Raw genomic sequence first — 19,529 nt, 5'->3', positions numbered from 1 at the left:
CGGCGGGGCCCGGACTACACTCGCCGGCGTGCCCCGGGGCGCCGCCGCCGCGCGCAGGCGCCGGCCCGGGCGGGTCGGTGTTGTTTTGTGGCGGCGTCACTGGCGGTGCGGCCGGCCCGGGCGGGCCGCGCTCAGGTAGGCGGCGGGGCCAGCGCCGGCGGTGCCCCAGCGGGCTCCAAGGGACGCTGGCTGCCCCCGGCCCGTGGCTCGGCGCGGCCCTCCCGGCCCGGGGCGGCAGGGCCGGTTTCCAGCCGGGGGCTCGGCCGTGTGCTGGGCTGGAGCCGCAGGTGCCTGCTGCTGGAGTCCGCCCGGCCGCGGGGGTAAACAGGCCGGGGGGTGCGGGGCGCGCCTGGGGAGCCTTTAAGCGTGGGGCCGCTGGTCTGCGCTCCGGGAGGGCTGAGGAGAAGGGGCTCCCGGCGCTGACTGTGCTTATCCGGGCTCGAGGGAAGCTTACAGGGCGTCGTTGCGGGAGTGGGGCGATCGGGGCCCTAGAACTTAGGCCCTGGTTTAAGCAGGGGTATAAAAAAACTTGAGCTGAAACTTTGTTTTGAAAACTAGTGGCAATAAAGATGTTTATTCTTCCCTTTTCCAATTCTTTCCTTGTGGCTCTGACGTGCAGGTGTGCCGTGCCCCTGTATCCTCCAGCTGGCCCTGCTGTTCCTGGGCTAGAGCCCATTAGCATCTCCTTGGTTGGGTAGTTGGTAGCTGTGCAGGCTTTGTCTGGTTTGTTTATTTATTTATTTATTTGTTTTAAATGTGGTTTCAGGACGATAGAGCTAAGAATACTCAGGATAGAGCTAAGAATACTCAGCGTCTGTGTGCTTGTAGGAGAAACACGTCCTGGCTTTCAGTGGATGTTTGTCACCTGGTGACAGAATACAAGCTGGGGAGGATCTGGGGAGTAGGACAGCTAGGCTGGGCTGGGTCTGGTCAGGCCCTTAAAGAAACAAATACAGCATTTGAGCTCAGATTTAGTTGTGACTTTGTAGGTTTTATTCATCTACAGAACTCAGCTGTTCAGATGTCGATTAAATTTCAGGAGCAGGGGTGCCTAATTATTATTCTGTTAAAGCTTTTCAGCCTGTTTTGATCTTTTGGAAGTAAATAATGATAAGTAACAAAATGCTTTACTTCTATGTTTGTAGGAATATAGCGACCCTAGAGATGCCTTTCAGTCTTGCATCTTGTTGTCTGTCATCGTTTGATAAATACTGCAGCCATACTGATCAACTCCATGATTTTGTCACTATTATTTTTATTCCATTCCTTTTCTTGCTTTTAAATCTTCTTGGAGATCGATCACCTGTATGCAGTTAACCCTGCAACATTAGTCAAATATTTTGGTTGAACACAAGATAAGTAACTCAAGGCTATTTACTGAGGGCAGCAAGCAGTACAAAATAACGATTGTTCGGCTGCTGGTCCCCGTGTTTGTCTCGAATATTTCTGTATTATGCAGTTTGCACGTGGCTATGTCCTGAAGCTGTGGTTTAGGAAGGGGGAAGACAGCTGCTGAATGGCTACATGGGAACCTGAGCCCGTGGTTGTGTATTCAGAGGAACTGGTTTTAAGCAGTGCTCCATTACCTGCCAGTCTGATCTGGACGGAGAGAGAGCTCCTGATGGCATTTGGGTGGACTTAGCCAGGGTCCCGGGTGGAGCACTGAGTTGGCTAAAGGGAGACAGACTTGACTATGTCTAGCACTGACCCTGCTCTTCCAAATGTGCCCTTTTCAGATTTATAAATGCAGTCCTGTCAACAGATACGTATTTTTTTTTTGTCTATGAAAGGAATTGGTATGGTTTTAATAAATAAGTAAGTAAAGCTTGATGTCCCCTAGCTGATATTCTAGGAAAAATGCTCATGAGGGAGGGGAAACCATCAAAGGGACAATGACAATGGTATTCAAATCAGGGCTTCAGAATGGAAATTCAGTTTCTCTGAAAGTTTGATACCTCTGTTGGTTGTTAACTGATGTGTTTGCGTTGTGGTCTTACCAGAAGCTTTTAGGTGTGAGAAATAAAGCAGATGTATCAAGTTGTCAGAATTCTCCGGAATATAGAAGCCTTATTGAACCATGATCTGCCTTGCTATTTTATTACTCCGGATGCATTATGTAACACAGAAGTGATAAGCTTCCTGTACTGGCTTTAAGACGTTTGTTTGTTTTTTTCCCTAATGATATAGCTATAACCAATTTTATTTAACAGCTTAACTTTGATTTTTTTTTTTTTAAAGAACAAGAAATGCATTAAGTTTCTTTTTGAAATCTGTTAAAGAACTTTGAAAAGTAATTAAACGTGTACCAATAACGGGTACTCTGTATTCCTCATCCAGGAGAATAGACAGGCAGATAGCTGCTGCCAGAAAGTTGGCCTGAAAATAATTAGTGAAGTCATCTAGTAGTCTCGTAGACAGTAAAATGTTTAGGAGTACTTGAAGAGAGTACAGAAACATTATTTTGCCCAGAAGTTGAAGAGAACTAGTTTCAAAAGATCCTAAATTAGTACCTCATCCAAAAAAAGCTGTTTTTCTTGAGTAAATTATAGTTCCTGTGCCTGTAACAATTTGAAAATGACTTCACCTACTGAAAGATGTCTTTAAGCAATGATGCTTCGGGCAAATTTTAAACTTAATTATTGATTTACTGGCTAGTGTTCCACATGTATTAGCTAGTCTAAGAGCTTTTTGGCTGCCTAAAGTAGGTATGTAGCAAGAAAAGCTGTATTTACCTCAAGCATAAATGATAATAGGGGGTATGTGCAAAATCATATATTTTTGGTCTAAATCGTATTCTTCTTTTTCCTCAATTTCAAAATAACAATGTGTGACTTAATGTGTAATGTTGTGTGATGACATGATTTTGGTTATTCCTTTTTTCTTTTTCAAGAGCACTGAAATTACATATCTTGCATGTTAAAAGAATCTACGTTTCTTTGCAGTGTGCTTTGAGAATGTCTGAAAATTCCAGTGACAGTGATTCATCCTGTGGCTGGACTGTCATCAATCACGAGGTACTTGATCTCAAATTAATTGAGTTCTGTCAATATAAGGCTGGCTGTGGAGTAAAAAATTGTTCCCATTTTGAAGTTCCTGTTTCTTTTTTGTAGGCCTTGCTTACCAACAGAGGATGTAGGAGAAAGTTTTATAAATAATAAAATAAAAACTGCTGTTTCAAAATGTGTATGCTTTATTTTAGCTGTTATAAATTTCAATTGTTATTTAAAAGCATAATTATCTAAGTCTTACTTTGAACTAGAACTTCAGTGAGCTTTTCCTCTGTTCCATCTTTACTGAAAGCCTGGCCTTTGTGTAAATTGTTTGTTGTTGTGTCTGTTATCTGTCCATCTGTGTGTCCTCCCCCCAGATCATGGGCGGGGAAACTGTGTAATGCAGAAGGCAGTGATCCAGTGACTTCTCCAAGTCTTTTTGTCACTAAGCTATCTCATCCCAGCTTCAGCAGCTGCTGTTTAGGAACAGCCCTCTGTCCCTAGATTCCACCTGTCTTCTTGTGGAAAAAATGCTCACAAGCATGTGCTCAGTGACTAGAGCATTAGCAGGAGGAGTTTTCAATGCTTGCGAGCATGCTATAGCCATTGTCTTTGGATTCCTATTTGCATATAACCAATTAATTTTCTTCCTGAGGGAGCTGAGCCTCTGAAATGGTACATCAGGAGTTTGGGGACTGGCACAAAGACGTGTTGGGTGTGCTGCCACAAATCTTCTGTATTGCCTCACTCTGCCTGCAGGATGCTTAGCTAGTTTGGAGAAAGATGCAACCAGGCATTTTGGGTCTTAATTGCAGGCTTTTAAGTACTTTCTTGTGAGGGGTATGCAGGTTTGGGTTGAGAAGGAAAGGTGTGGAAAGTTGAGAGGATCTGGGGTCCCCAGGAATCAACAGTGTGCAAAGGACTGGTTGGAAATCCCCTGGGAAGGGCTGTGTTACAGGGGTGCGTGATCACGTATTCCATACTCTGAATGCTGAAGTTTTTCTGGACTTTCTTGCCTCAAGTGGAATGTGAGGGGAGCTACAATGAGGAAGGGAATATCAGTTCTTTATTAGCTTCGTTGGGAGGTGCAGGTCACGGGAGGGCAGGGCAGCTCTCCTTATATCTGTGCTGTTCAGGCAGGTAGTAGCAAGGCATAAAATACGCAGAAATAACCTGGATGTTGGCTCTGTGTGGAGGAGGAATTGTGTGATGGTGCAGGATTGAGCTAGTGGCAGCAACTGAGAGGATGGTTTTATCCATTAGGCAAACCCTCACTGAGGAGGCGCCTTCTGTGAGGCCATACACAAAAGCAATCGAATTACTGAGTAAGGAAATTGTGATGGGAGATTGTGGGGCAGCGGATGGAAAGAGCTAACAGCGTGTGTGCAAGGCAAAAAGTGGTTCTTGGTTCAAAAGACTTGTTGTCTTTTAAAACCTATTCAATTAATGTGTGGAGCTGTAAGAAATGTTGTATGGCTAGTTGTGTTAGGTACTGGAAGGCTGCTGTAAGGTCTCTGTGGAGCTTTCTCCCTGGGCTCAACAACCCCATCTCGCTCAGCCTGTCTTTGTAGGAGAGGTGCTCCAGCCCTTTGATCGTCTTTGTGGCCTTCCTCTGGACTTGTTCTGTTAGTCCTCATAGTCTAATAGGTCCGTGTCCTTGTGCTGGGGCCCCAGAGCTGAACACAGCACTCCAGGTGGGGTCTCGTGAGGGCAGAGCAGAGGGGGGAGAGTCACCACCCTCGCACTGCTGGCCACGCTGCTTTTGATGCAGCCCAGGATACGATGGGCTTTCTGGGCTGTAAGCACACATTGCCTGTTCAGCTTCTCATCGACAAACAGCCCCCAGGTCCTTCTCCTCAGGGCTGCTCTCAATCCGTTATCCATCCAGCCTGTTGTTGTGCTTGGGTTTGCCCTGGTCCCGGTGCAGGACCGTGCACTTGGCCCTGTTGAACCTCATGAGCCTGTCCACTCAGGCCTGCCCAGGTCCCTCTGGATGACATCCCTTCCACCGTGCGTGTCGACTGCACCGCACAGCTTGGTGTCATCAGCGAATGTGCTGAGGGTGCACTCAATTCCACTGGCCGTGTCACCAACAAAGATGTTACACAGCGTTGCCTGTGCTAAAACAAATTCAAGGAACAGTACCTGAAATATTACATTCCTTAGAGGGAAGTAGGAAATAATGGCAAAAGATAAGAATGATCAAACTATTTTCTTTGTTTTGGGTTTGATGACAGGTTCGGAATCCTGTCACTAAAAAAAAAGAAAACCCACGCACTCCAGTCCTCAGGATACAGAAGTGCGTAGACTTCTGGACTTCACGGATTTCTAATAAAAGTAAAAGGCTTTAGAAGTTGGCTACAACAGCTGGGTTACTCAGCAATGCTCTGTTTTCATACTTGGGATGCTTATTTTACAGTGCTACTGGAAATGAAATTTGCAGTCATTTGGGATAAAAGTTGTGATAGTTCTGTTGTCAAAAGAAAAAATCCAGACTATTTGCCAAAGTACTCAAGAATTTAATTTGTGAAGCCTTTTTAAAACAAAGTTAACTTTGCATTATGATGCAACAATTCTTGAGGTATCAAATCTTCCTGAAGTACAGCCTCTTCTTAAAAATAAAAGCGTACCAACATAAACAAAAACACCTTTGCTTAAGCCCTGAAGTCAGGCATCTAGGGAAACTGACCCGGTAGTATTACTACTGCTGTAATTTCATACCTGCTGTTGCAAAAATAACTAGCTCTGTTTACAAAAACAGTACAAGTTATTTATGGATCACAGTGACTTAGTATTTTTCAATTGGATTTTGTGTGCTTATGGTTTTCTAATAATCTGACTTGAGCCCCACCAATTCCTATAAACAAAAATTGTGATACGAAGATTGAATACTCAGGGTTGTCAGGTCATATTGCTGCAGTCTCCGAGTGGTGGTGTTTATCTTCAGTTCCTGTTCTGCTCTGGCAGCTGACTGATAACTGAGGCTCCTTTCTGGATTAAAGACAGCAATACAATTTAGAGACGGTATAAACATTTGTTTTCATGGTGTCGGAGACGTATTAGTAAAACAGCCATTCGGGTTTGCTGGTAAGAATTGAGATGGAGTAGGGCATACATGCTTTTCCCTGTAATAGCGCTTGTCAGAGTTCATGCTGGTGCTCGGGAAGGCCCCTTTCTTTGTGTGTGTGTTCGTTTACATACAACTCCTGGATATGTGTGCAAGAATTAGTTCCCCTATTCAAAGCTTAATTAGCAACTTCCTCTGTTTTCATACATTCTATATAATAAATGGGTCTAATAAAGCTAATAGGAAATAGTTACCCATTTAAAATACTTTCAGTTCTTAATTGATGCCTAGATTACTTTTTTCCCCCTGGGATTGTATTCCATGGCCCTTTTTCAACCATGGTCATTACTTAGTGTTTCTTCTGATTTCTTTAGCTTAAAATCAGTTTTAATGGTGCTTTTTCTTCTCTTGTTTTTATTATTAATGTTTTGTTTTCTTGGCAACCCTTTCTTGTTAGTCTACCATTAATGGGGTTTTGGTCAGTAATGTTTGTTTAAAACTCTTCAACTCCAGGGTTCTGACATAGAGACGGTGACTTCAGAAAATGGAAGCACAAATGATAACCACGAATTCATTTCAGAAGAATATGTTACTTTGCAAGAAGAAGAGCAACCCATCGATTTGCAAGGCAAGTTATTAAAAGGGAAACAGCCTTATAAACAAATGCAAGTATTTGTTGTAGCACTGGCACAAAATTATTATTTTTAGTAGAGTACTTTTGTAGGCCTCTGTCAAAATACTCACTTTATCAGCGTTATGTATGGTACCACTATGTTATTTAGTAATCAACTTTCTAAGATATTTTCTTAAAATGAGTGTAAGCAGTAGAGTGTCTTTCATTTTGTTAGTGTTTTAAATGCTATGGAATAATATGCTGTAGTTTATTTTATCAGATAATTTATAGTAGTATTATCGCTTAAGATGTGTTAATATATTAAATATAATAATGCTATAGATAAAATAAGAGTAGTTTGGAAAGAACCAGCAATGCTTTTATACATCGAAAGTTACATTGTGCCACTCTGAGTATTTCTGGAGTTGAAACTGCAAGTCTTGTGCATATTAATATAATGAAAATCCGCTTATTTTAATCACAACATGTAATAATTAATATTGGTATGAGAACACACATAGACCTAACATACTCCAATAGTATATGGGAATGAGGGGAGTTTATAAAGCTAAATATTTTAATCCCATGGTTGTTTTCTTTTTTTCTTATGTAGCTCAGCACAGCACTGATGGAGAGATACCAGTGGTAGATAACACTCCCTCTGCTTTTGAGGAAACTCAGACAGTTCCAGAGGTAACATATATAATGTTATTCAGAAGCTTCTGTGAGCCTTATTTCAAAATGCAAAGCAATACTTTAAAGGTATTAAAATGAAGATACTGATTTTTCTTTTTCAAAGCATTAGGAACTTATGCTACTTTTTCAAGTTAATCTGTATTCTATGTATTTGAATAACTTTTTCCACTATCTTCTTCCTTAGGGAAGGAAAGAAAAAGTACATGATGATGGTTCCTGTGTTGGGACTATTAGTGATGATTCTGACATTGTTACACTTGAAGCTCCGAAAGGCGAAGAAACTCAGAGTCAGGAGGAAGCTCCAGCTGATGGTGAAGAAGCTCGCAGTTCAGAGGATTTTAACATGGGTTCCTCCTCTAGCAGTCAATATGCATTTTCCCAACCAGAAACTGGTAAGAGCAATAAATTACTAAGTAACCGTGTGCAAAAATGACACAAAAAAAAATCTGCTTAGGAAATCTTGTTTGTGTGGAGCTGGAAAAAGTAAGTCTTGTTGAGCACATGTCCAAATGTTGGCAATATCTCAAACAACTCTTGTTACCCTAACTCTAAAACTTTGTTCAAATATGTGTCTGCATTCTTTTTATTTGGAAGTATTATCGTAAGTGAAGCATTTGCTATTTTAAATAGAAAGTAGTTTTCTAGCATAGTGCTGGTTTGCTCTTAGAATAATGTAGGCTTTCTCTTGGCTGTTCTTTTGGGCATTTGGAGAGTTGGCAATAGTTAGCTACTAGGTTAGAATGATTTTGGGGGCCATGAGGACTAGTAGTAACATAACTACAAACACTTCTTGCTTGTCTTTCTACTTACGTAAATTATGTATTAGGATACTCCTAGTATTTAACAGTACTGCATGATATCCAGGAGGAAAGATATGAATATTTGGACAGTTAAAAAATAATATATATAAAAACAACACAAAACAGCAAAACCTTACTGTTGTGTTAATATTCTTACTTCCTAGTCCTTTTAAATTCTGTTTGGCTGCTTATTTGTATTCTTTCCTGTTAGAGAGAATGTAACAGCTTTGTGGTGTTACTGATTTTTTTTTTTTTTTTACCTTTCAAAGTTTTTTTGTTTTTTTTTTCAAGAGGAAGATTTATCTTAAAATGCTGTCTTATCTTCTGTAGTATTAAGCATCTTCATAGGTTCGTGCATTTGTGTAGTATCCATTGAATTTAGAAACTGACATCATCTAATTGTGACCAGTGACACTGAGCAACTAAATTATCGCCTTCTTTAAATCTTCTAGATTACTTGATATAACTTTTAATTAAAAGTTGAGTTTGATTTTCTTTTTTCTTTTAGGGTCGAGTTCTAAAAATGTTTTTCTTTTTTTTTTCCTGTTTTTTATACACTAAAGTCAGTTGGCTGGAGAAGCTGAGGAAGATTCCTGATTATGTAAGGGAATGGGGCAATGAGGTGAAAGAGCATGTGTCTCGCAGTCTTCCTTTCCAAGGTGGTGTGATTAAATTTGATCAGCTTGTGTAAAGCTGATTGCTTATAGCTTGCATGGAGTGTTCTAAAAATTATCACTACCAATCTGACTTGATCTTGTAGTAGTGATATTCCAAACAGATGCTGACAGCCAATCTTCACTGAAGTTTGGCTAAGCTGTCATTCTGTTTTGTTTTATTTTTTTGAAAAATGACAAACTGACATGTAGACTTGGAATGGAAATCAGTTAACTTTGTAAAATGTATTAGTATTTATGCTTGACCAGAGAATGTTACTTGTTGAATTCCAAATCTGTGTGACTGACAAAAACAATTTCTTCCTTCTAAAGCTGATTCCAGCATGGTCTCTAGTATTCTGTGTTTAATTGACCAAGCATTATAAAGAATGTCTGGAGCACTTCTGCATTCATTTTAAATGCCAAAGGTTTAGCAGTCCAAGTTTTTATGCCATTTTCTACAAATAGCAATACTTGCCGTCTACTTCTTGTTGAGTTTCTATTGGTTTGGAAAAAGATGAGCTTTAGTTTTTCCTTATGTAGGTATTAAAACATCCTATGAGGATTTTATTCTACGATTGCACTTGGAAACCATTCCTTTGTAGTTTATGCTGTCCTAACCATGCAAACAGCTTCATGAATGAAGTAAGTTAACTGAGCAAAAGCACTTGTATACTGAAATAAGTTATGTCTACTTGAGATGTATCTGTACAGAAATGCCAAAGAAAATCACATTGTTAACTGACGTCATATGTTTTTGAGTGTACATCTTGTGTTTTAAAATCGTAGCAGAAGCTAGAATTTTAGATTGCTACTGTGATCACACTTTTTGTTTCCTTTATACTCTTTCTCATCCTGTTAAGAGTGTGGCTTTGTACTGAATTCTTACAGCAGCTGTAAGGCAATGTCATTGACAGCTTGCCAGTATCTGCTTGTCAATGACTCTACATTCCTTGTAGCTTTTTTTTTTTGCTTTTTGATGGCTTTTTTTTCCTGTTCTTTGCTCTCCACTATATATATATATAGGTATCCTATTTGGTTAAGAGCATCTTGTTGCTTAACCACTTTTGTATTCCATATGCATAAGTTTCTTTGGTTGTTTTGGGGAAAAATACTTAACACACAAAGAAGCAATAATGACATCTGTCTTACTAAGTATGTCTATATAATCCTTTATAACTTCTGACTTCTGCATTTCTATATAAAAAACAAACAAACACCTCTCTCCTGACTGGGATCTGAATGTTTGTCTTTATTGCCCAGGATGGGGGCAGTATGCAACTGCTTAAATGAGTTATTCTAAAATAATGTACTTTTAGGCAAGTTATATAAACTAATTTAAGAATCTGCATGTCAGGTAGCTAAGTGATTTGTCTTTATCATAACCTCTGGTTTGACTAATTGACTAATGTGTAGTAAGAAGGAAATCATCTTCCATTACCTAACATGGTGCTCGTCCACGGAGTCAGAAATTAGACATATATTTCAGATACTAATTGGTAACCTGCGAGGTTGATGTAAGCACTTCTGTTAAGTTGGATTATTTTTTCAATGACAAATCTTAGTTGGTAATGGTTTTTATAGATGACTGCTGGCATTGCTTGGCATTCTTGTCTGTTCAGTGATGTGTGCATGGCTTTGCTCAAAAAATTGGTTTTCAGTAGTGAAATGTTCAAGGACAATAACTCTGTATTAGTGTTTCTAAATTTGATGATCCCTGACGAGTTTTCTCAGTTAGAACATAAAGCTTTTGGGCCATAAACATACAAGTGGTATCATAAATACTATTCTACAGAAACAGGTTGAAAGATGATTTGTGTAGTTAAAACTTGTGCTTATGTCAAGCCTCAGTAGATCCATCATTCTAAAACATCCGTCAGGTAATCAGTGTTGTGGGCCCAGGGTGTCAGGCAGGGAGGCAGGGACAAACACAGAGGCACCTGAGGGGCTCTTTTCCTCTGCAGGATTGGTTGAAATTTTTTATTTTTTTTTTTTGCTTTTCTGAACGGTGGTTAAAAAGTTACATAGACAGGTAGCATATGGTAGATACTAGAGTAAATGAATTTGCAATTTGAAGCTGTACGTGGATATTTACAACAGCTACGTGAATGGAACTTCAATGGAAGTTTGTCTGCAGCTGCACCTCGATCACCGAAAGAAGTTTGAGACACTAGAATAAAACAATGGCTACATCTTTTTAGGAGGCTTTCTTTTAGAAACTGCTGCTGCTCTTTTGTTATGAAATAGTTGAATCTGAATATCTCTAAGCGAAGGAAATCTGAGTTCTTAACTTTTCTACTTCGCAAGAATTTGCAGAGGCAGTACGTGTGGATGTTTTAAAGAAGTGGCATTGTCTGAAAGAAATGCTTTCTAGTGGGTGAATTACAAGGTATGGGCAAGTGTCAGTTTTTCCCGGTAATGTTAGTTAATGTTAAAAATGAAATTTTCACGTTGGATATCAAACGTTCTGTATATAATATCAGGTGTAAACTGTCACATCAAGGATTTTTATTCTTCGGAATGTTCTCTGAGATGAATGCCCAATTTGTTTTTGTGTGAATAAGATAAATTTTTGTACTTAAATTATTTTTAAAACACCGAATACTGCATTTTAAAGACTGTTCTATGTTGTTTTCCAGTTTTTTCATCTCAGGCTAGCAATGATGAATCAAGTAGCGATGAAACTAGCAATCCGACCAGTCCCACAGTGCGAAGACGTCGGGCTAAGAAGCGGCTGATCTCTAGCTCCGAGGCTGAGAGCAGATCCCCTGCTGACCCAGAGTCCGAACCTCCCCGAGAAGAGCAGCACAAGCGCCAGTTCAGTAGCGGCCTGAATAGATGCATCATACTAGCTTTGGTGATTGCCATCAGCATGGGCTTTGGACACTTCTATGGTGAGTTTACGGAAAGGAAAATACATAGAACCAAGTGTGCACATATATATATATATGTGCAATACCATTTTATTTTGGATCAAATTTTTCTCATTCTGTGCTAAAAATCTAAACCTGGAACCTAGTAGATTTTTTTGAAGTGATTATCATTCCCACTAGTGTTCAGAAAGTCATTTCAGGCTTTTGTCCCATTTGTATTCGTCCGGTAAATGTCAAAGCATATTTTTTTACAGGAGTTCACGGTATCAATATTTTTCTCTTTCCTCCACTGGAGGAGAAATAAGCTGTATGTGTCCTTGCAATTCTAGAATGACTTAAGGAGTCCACAATAGCAGCAATTTCTGTGTGTTCAATGCTTTGCCCAAAGTTGGACATCACAGATTGTTGCTACATTTAACAAATTAGCAGAACTCGTTACTGATCTAAATCTGTGGAGTGCAATCCTGATCATGTAAGATGTGAGTGATATGATAAAAAGAGAGGGAGTTTATTTCTTAGTAGTCATTTTTCATGAGTAGTTTTGGTTGCATATGAAATGTGCTTTAGTAAGAAGACTTGTGATTCAATTTGGGACTGGGAGTATGACTGTAACTGGATTTGATTTTGAGTAATTTTTAGGAGTCTGAATTTTGACACTTACTTTGAAAGGCTCATTTTCACTTGACTTGACTTTTTTCTTCTTAGGTAAACCTGAAGGTAAGAGTCACGAGTGAAATTGTGGGTGCTGTGCTTGCATTCAGGTTTAATTATTAAATTGTGTGCATGTATGTATGTTTGCACACTCATACCTATGTATGCATAGTGATATAAAACACGATAATGGAATCTTAGGAACTGCTCGTGTATGCAGGATTGTATGTGTGACTAATGCTCTCATGTAAAATACTTCTTATTTAGCAGTTGCAGCAGGTGATAGCAGGTATGGAAACCCACTGATAAACATTGGCATGCTAGAAGCAGAGAAGAACAGAGATTAGAAGGATCTCTGATAATGTTTTTCTCTGGTAACTTGAGGTTTTACTTCTGCTCATCGTTTCACCAAATTTAAATTGCAACTAATGAAAAATACCATTCTTTTAAAGAATTTGCAGATGTATGAATGAGAAATATATTTTGGAAATGTACAAAGGGTGATAAATACACAAAGGAATTCAATTTAACCTGTTGAATCTCCTAAACAGCAATTGTCATCACTGATAGTTTTTCAGCAGAGAAGGCAGCTCTGTATGGCTTTAGTTTTTACTTTGAGTGAAAGTTCTCTGGGATTATGTGGTGACTCATCTTTCTGCCACTAGAAAGGAAATCAAACCCTGCTTTCTGTTTTCAATGTAATTTGGTTTTGTTCTTTAAAACATATTTGCAAAGAGAAATCTCTCTTCTAAAGGAGTATTCCACAGCAGTCTTAATGCTAGGCTAGTTTATGTGTTAAGAGGATTGTACGGTGTTACTTTTTAAGGAATAACTTTTTTTTAGTCAGTACCAGGATAGTGTTTTCCTTTTAGCTAGAGCTCCAGGGCTTCTTTAAGATTCATCACATCTTTTTTTTTTTTTTTTTTTTTTTTTGAAGATGTAGAAGACAAGTAGGATTACATTTTAATAATTGTGTTCTTATCAGTATAAAAAACTGAGTTAGCTGGCTTTGTGATGCTCTTGCAGGGAAACCTGAGAGAGGGCAAGCTTTCCAGGAACAACAGATAACTGGAAAAGCTGAAGTTAGGGAACTCTAGCCAGAGGACAGTTTCCTGTGGACATTCAGATATTTAATTGCTTTTTTTTTAACCAGAAGCCGTAAAAGGAAATATTACTGTAATGCTGGAGATTTGGATAGATTACTTAAAGAATCTGAAGGATGTTGTGACTTAGAGTACCAGCTGGAGACAAACCCATCAGTGAGGAATGTTGCCTCATTACATGGTTTTTCCAGTGTGCTTGCTACCAATTCCGTGTTGCTGATTTGTCATTTTTCTTGCTCTATCTTAATCTGCCTTGACAAGGAGAGAAATAGGGTTTGATACTCTACCTGTAATTCAGGTTTCTCTTACCATGAACTCCTTACAGTAAATGTTGATTTTTCAGATTCTTAAAAGCCATGGACTAATTCAAACATATCTAAAAAACAGAAGTATGAAAAACAAATTTACTCTCAGTGTATTTTTTTCAGAAATAAATAACGCCTCAGCTTTCTTCTGCCAATTGGGAAGACAGGGTATTTGCTGACTCTTCAGCCTTTGCTCTTACGGATAAGAATGACAAAGATAAAACCTAGAGATACTTGCTGCTTTCGGAGAAATTTTTAAGAATTGTTTCTCTGCATGGAAATGTAAATACTGTGCCGATATCATCTTTTTTATGTAACTTTACTTAGCAGTGAATGTTGTAGTTCTGAAACAGATAATTTGCGGACTAATGTACTCCCTTCTGTCTATGTTGTCTTGCATGTTACTGAAAAACAAGAAGAAACTTTACACACATTCATTCCTGCATAACTTTTTTTTTTTTTTTGCATACAGTGTTCCTAAAGTTAGTTTCTTTTTTCTCCTCAAATGAGACTAATGGAGAATTGATGGGTCTGTTTGAGAAATCGTTTATTGCTGGAAGAAACAGAATCAGTATATTACAACCTGGTTTTAGCTGTGAGAAAAGACTTTTAACTGTTTAGCTGTAACAAAATTATTAGCTCTTACTAGTAAGTACTGGGCAGAAATTGCAAGGTGAGAATGCTTCTGAATTTGCAGGGGATATGAAGGTGGTATTTAGATTGATCTGTTCATATTTTCCTTGTAACTGCTGTAAGTGAGAATATCAAAAGAAAATTTTTATCTTTGTAGGTACAATACAGATCCAGAAACGTCAGCAGCTGGTAACAAAGACACGTGAATTAAAAGATATGAAAGATGACATTTACCAGTGCCAACAAGAGCAAGGAGATAAAGTGGGGGTAGGTATGAGTTTAGCTGGAAGCCGTATGATTATTCACCTGTCATTATGCATGTGTAGTTTACAGACTGAAATTATCACACAAATGCATTATGTATTTATTTTTAATACATTCTTCCCGAGAATGTCATTTTTAGTTCCACTGAATTATTGACATATTTTGTAATTTGATGAAATTTGTTAATTATAGGTGTTTAAGCATAAAGATTTTTATGTATGCAGTCCTAGTAGTTGTCTGGGAGTTACCTTCTTCCCCGTGACTTAATGCCAGGTTGTTGTTTATAGACAGGAGAAATAGAACTATGCTGGTAAAAACCTGTTTTGGTTGAATTTACGGTTTTACAACTTTACTTTTTAAATTATTCATGGTTATTCATTTTTCAAATACTCATCAACCCAGTTTTTTTGTTCAGCTTCAGATAATTCAGAGAGAAGACTAGGAAGTGCTTTTTGTGTGGAGTGTGGTGTTTTGTTTTTTTTTTTTAAGTTGCTGATAGCAGCAGTTAATACAGGTTGTTTAATTCTAGGGTTTGTATGCTAAGAGACTGCGAGTATCCTCTTGTGTTAGCGTATAGTTACATGAAAACTTTCTTTCAGCAATGAAGTTGATTCAAGATCAATTTCTCCTGCCCAATTGCTTAATACCCTTGATTTTGCTCATGTATTTGTTCTTGTATGTAAACCCTGATTGCTAGACATAGGCAGCATGCACACTTTTTCACTTCTTTTTAAGATGTATCACTTCAAGTATCCAGTTTACTATCTTTCACCTATTTAAATCAGTAAAACACAAGGGGTGATGACCTCTGGTTGGAAGTGCGAGCTGCTCACATGGTCTGTGTTGTCAAGAAAGTGTTTGTGTGTTTATCTCAGAGATACACTCACAGAGCTCTATTTTCGTATCCTGCTGCAACATGTGTCACTTCATCCAAAATGACAAGTAAACTCTTCTGGGTTTACCTTGGTCTTTTATTTTGCTAGCTAGAATTGTAACAATTCTAATCATATTACGTTTTGCTTGTTACCTTAGTTGCTCAAGGGAGATCTCTCCACATGTTTGACTTCTACTGAGATGGAAAAGAAATCCTTTGAATTGCACAAAAAAAGTCTTGCTGCAGAAAATCAACACTTAAGAGAATCCCTAGAGAAGGAAGAAAAAGCTTTGGCTTCACTTCAGGAAGAATTAAGAAAACTAAGACAACAAATTAGAAACTTGGAAGATAAAGGTACTAGTACTGAGTCAATTGTCATGGAAAACCAGAAACTAAGGGAACATCTGGAAGAGGAAAAGCAAAGAAATCATAACTTCCTTAGACAAAAGGAAACGCTCTTTGCTGAAGCACAGATGCTAAGGAGAGAATTGGACAAAGAACGTCGTGTTACAGAAGCTCTAAAAAAAGAACTAGAACAGCTAGGTTCTAGTCAAGCGCCTGACAATGTTGCTGATGATGATACATTAAGGGAAAATCAAGAAATAGAAACTCTGCGAGGAAGACTAGCAGAACTAGAAAAAAAGCTAAATTTTGAGCAACAGCGCTCTGACTTATGGGAGAAGCTGTATGTTGAAGCAAAAGATCAAACTGAAAAACAAGAAGTGAATGAAAAGGGACAAAAGAAAGGTGCTAAAGGGCAAAGTAAGTCTAAAAAGAAATCAAAAGAATCATTTTTTGGCTCAGTTAAAGAAACTTTTGATGCTATGAAAAATTCCACCAAAGAGTTTGTTAGACACCATAAAGAAAAAATTAAGCAGGCTAAAGAAGCAGTGAAAGAAAACCTGAAAAAATTCTCTGATTCTGTAAAGTCTACATTCAGACACTTTAAAGATACCACAAAAAACATCTTTGATGAAAAGGAGAAGAAGTCAAACGATAAAAAGTACGAGGCAAACAAGAAAGCTCGAACTTTTTACCGAGAGCATAACTCTTACGAGAATCTGAAGAACATGCATTACAGGGGACCTCACATGTCAAAAGATTTCAAAGATGGAAGAAAACATCAGTTTACGACATTTGAAAAAGATGCAGCTTCAGACAAATGTCTCAACGATCCTTTGTGTAACAGAAGACATCAGTTTGTCCTAAAAGGCTGTTCTGGTATTTTTGAATGTGCCCATCAAGAATTCACTAGTCTCTTTAACAGAGTATCAGATCCTATTAGGGTAGATGAATTTAATCGGCTAATGAAAAAGTATTTGCAACAAGTCGTACATAACTTTCATCACTGGAGAGAACTAGAAAATTTCATCAATAAGTTTTTTCATAATGGGCTTTTTATACATGACCAGATGCTGTTCACTGATTTTGTTAATGATGTCAAGGATTATCTGGAAGATATGAAGGAATACCGAAGTAAGAATGAAAATGTCTTTGATGATTTGGACAAATACGTCTACAGATACTACTTTCAGTATGGTAATTCACCCCAATATGGACCCAGGTGTGTTTCAATGTTTCCTGAACTGTTAATGAAATGAAGTAGTCTTTGTAAGAACAACTAGTGGTGGTGTTCTAATAGATTGTTTTTTAGTCACACGCGTGCGTATATAAAGGACTCAGTGTTGGAAGTACTAGAGTGTACCTCCCACACTAACATTCCCCTGCCCTTCTCCTCTCCTAACCTCCTAGCCCCCTTCAAAAAAAAGATATATGAGGTCCTACAGATCCACTGTACATAGCACCATCAAAATTTCCACTGAGTCTTTTATGAAACTAGCTGCAGGTAGGGTTACTTTAGACTGAACTTGTATAATAGCTTTTCATTTCATCAGACAGGCAATCTCACGAGAAGCATTAACTAGGGCTTCCCTATTGTCCTTCCCTGAATTAGAAGGTTTTTGGATGTATTTGGGCAGTCTTAAAGCCTGGCAGGTATCTTCCCTGCTGGCTTTCAGGAGTTTCATTACTTAGTATAGTACTGAGTTGGTCTTTATCCCCAGATCAAGGCTGTTCAAATAGCTGGCTCCAGTTGAGATCCTGACCCCGACTAAAATCTGTTCAGACTTGCTTACAAATGTCCTTGGCAAGTACTGTTGCCTGCATTGCTTTCCTGTATCTGATGGTATTCTCAGGGTTTCTGCAGAGTAGTTGTGGTAGTTTGTCTGGCCCAGAGGAGCTAGAGATAATGGACTGTTTCTCCTGCATAGGCTTTGGTGAAGAAAATTAAGCAAGCAGCCTTAATGTATAGTGTGGAACTTGCTCTTTCTGGAATACTTAAATGTATATATTTTCTGTGGCTGTTACTTCATTGCTGTTACTAAATTGATGATGTGGTCTTTTGTGCTAATGTTTATTCTGAGCAGGTAGGAAAAAATGCTGTATGTGAACTTCTTGTGCATTATAAATTAGTCGTTGTCTTTGAAGACAAAATGGAACTTTTCCCTCTGTTGGTATTCAGCACAACACATTGAATAGTTAGACTGAGGTGCATTTCTTCAGCTGCGTTTATCTTTTAGATTTGTATTATTTACTATTTCATGTGTTTATTGCATCAGGAGATCTGAATACTTAACTATTTTGGGGTTACTAAATGCTGTGTGAGGTTGGACCTTCTCTTAGTGAAGGTTGAACTGTCAGGATGATTCTACCAGTTACCAAGTAGCCTTTTCAGATGTGTTGTTTGGGTTGCTACATGACTTCAGTTGTTTTTATAGTTCAAGTACTTTTTACTAATGTATTATTTTTTAATTAAGCAGTTTATTTTTAAGCACTTCAGTTTGCAGAGAAGCAAAACTTCAAATGTATGTACTGATGGTGTCATACAGAATTTTGTATGATCCTGAGGATGAAAATAGCCTTAGCTCAGGTTAGCAGAAGCGCCTAGACTCTAGTGCCAGAATAATAGCATATGGTGTAATGGCACTCCGTGCATCACAAATGGGAATAGGTGAGCAGCTGTCAGCACCACTCCTCCCCATATAAATGTATTTATTATATATGTACACTGAAGAACCTCTAAAGTACCTATTTTTAGTCATGGGGGTTTATAAAGTTTTCATTACTTTTATAGAATAGATTGTAATAGAATAGCTAAAAAAACAGCTCTCCACTCAAGCATCACAGTAGGGATACTCAAACAGCTATTCACCTGGCTTTATTCTACAAAGAAATTTAGGAAACCAGCTGCAAAACAATTTTATTTTTAGAAAGAATTTCTTTTAAGGATACCATCTTAGTGATGGTTAAAAACAGCAACAAAAAATCCTGCATCTTTTTCTTGCAAGAGAAAGGACTACTTAATACTATTATTTTTTTTCAGCTAACCTCAGCATGCTAAAAGCTGTTCTTGATAATGTAATTGTATTTCAAAATGATTTTAAAGAAGTGCTTTCATACGGGTTGTAATAAGTTTTTGTTTACTCCTTGCAGTCGACCTAAAAGGCCTTCTTTTACACAAACTGAAAATACCAGACATGAAAAACAAGCTCAGAAGTACCACCATCGTAATAAAAGAGAAGGTAAATGGCATAAACATGGTCGCACTAATGGAAGACACATGGCAAATCTTGAAATAGAATTGGGGCAATTACCCTTTGATCCAAAATACTAAGTAATTTATGGAAAAAAAGATTTAATAATTGACCTCCTGTCTGGAAACTAATTGTTTTTCAAGAAAGCAGCAAGATGCAAGTTTTTCTCTAAATAATTTGTTTCTTACAAATTGTTCAAAGGCACAAGTCAAGCTTTCTAATATGCATATTTGGTATTGTTGCTTTAACTGTTCTATGGAAGTGATGAGAGTTTGGGTGCCAGCGGTATTGTTACAGAAACTAGGCATGCAATGACTTGTACATGAAAAATATGCTTAATTGCATTCCATTAGTATAGTTCAAGCTTGAGTCATGCATAATGTATCAATAATTAACTCCAGTGTTTGATATACT

The 19,529-nt window shown here is 38.3% G+C and overlaps 1 protein-coding gene across 4 annotated transcripts; it reads left to right on the top strand.

Moving 5' to 3' along the window:
* The first annotated feature begins 6 nt into the window (after window positions 1–6).
* On the top strand, window positions 7–19,213 carry CCPG1 (cell cycle progression 1). 4 transcript variants are annotated; one of them, XM_035335293.1, is made up of 11 exons: window positions 7–135; window positions 2,943–3,014; window positions 6,571–6,685; window positions 7,284–7,363; window positions 7,551–7,758; window positions 8,730–8,825; window positions 11,459–11,713; window positions 12,398–12,409; window positions 14,542–14,651; window positions 15,681–17,086; window positions 19,015–19,213. In XM_035335293.1, exons 2-11 carry the CDS (start codon window positions 2,955–2,957, stop codon window positions 19,193–19,195), a joined length of 2,523 nt encoding a protein of 840 aa, XP_035191184.1. In that variant the 5' UTR covers window positions 7–135; window positions 2,943–2,954; the 3' UTR covers window positions 19,196–19,213. The 4 variants fall into 4 exon arrangements, with proteins under 4 accessions (XP_035191184.1, XP_035191186.1, XP_035191185.1 ...); XM_035335295.1 differs by lacking the exon at window positions 8,730–8,825; XM_035335294.1 differs by lacking the exon at window positions 12,398–12,409.
* The last annotated feature ends 316 nt before the right edge of the window (window positions 19,214–19,529 follow it).

This window comes from Oxyura jamaicensis, chromosome 10, assembly GCF_011077185.1.
Source record: "Oxyura jamaicensis isolate SHBP4307 breed ruddy duck chromosome 10, BPBGC_Ojam_1.0, whole genome shotgun sequence".
Taxonomy (NCBI): domain Eukaryota; kingdom Metazoa; phylum Chordata; class Aves; order Anseriformes; family Anatidae; genus Oxyura; species Oxyura jamaicensis.
The sequence above is the reverse complement of the archived record's forward strand: the minus strand, read 5'-3'. Positions and strand labels throughout refer to the sequence as shown.

What these genes read in the sequence shown, in the direction of transcription:
- CCPG1 (XM_035335293.1), top strand. Translation starts at nt 2,955, where the DNA reads ATGTCTGAAAATTCCAGTGACAGTGATTCATCCTGTGGCTGGACTGTC. An exon ending in GGACTGTCATCAATCACGAG is followed by an intron (nt 3,015 to 6,570) that starts GTACTTGATCTC and finishes CTTCAACTCCAG; the next exon opens with GGTTCTGACATAGAGACGGT. An exon ending in AAACTCAGACAGTTCCAGAG is followed by an intron (nt 7,364 to 7,550) that starts GTAACATATATA and finishes CTTCTTCCTTAG; the next exon opens with GGAAGGAAAGAAAAAGTACA.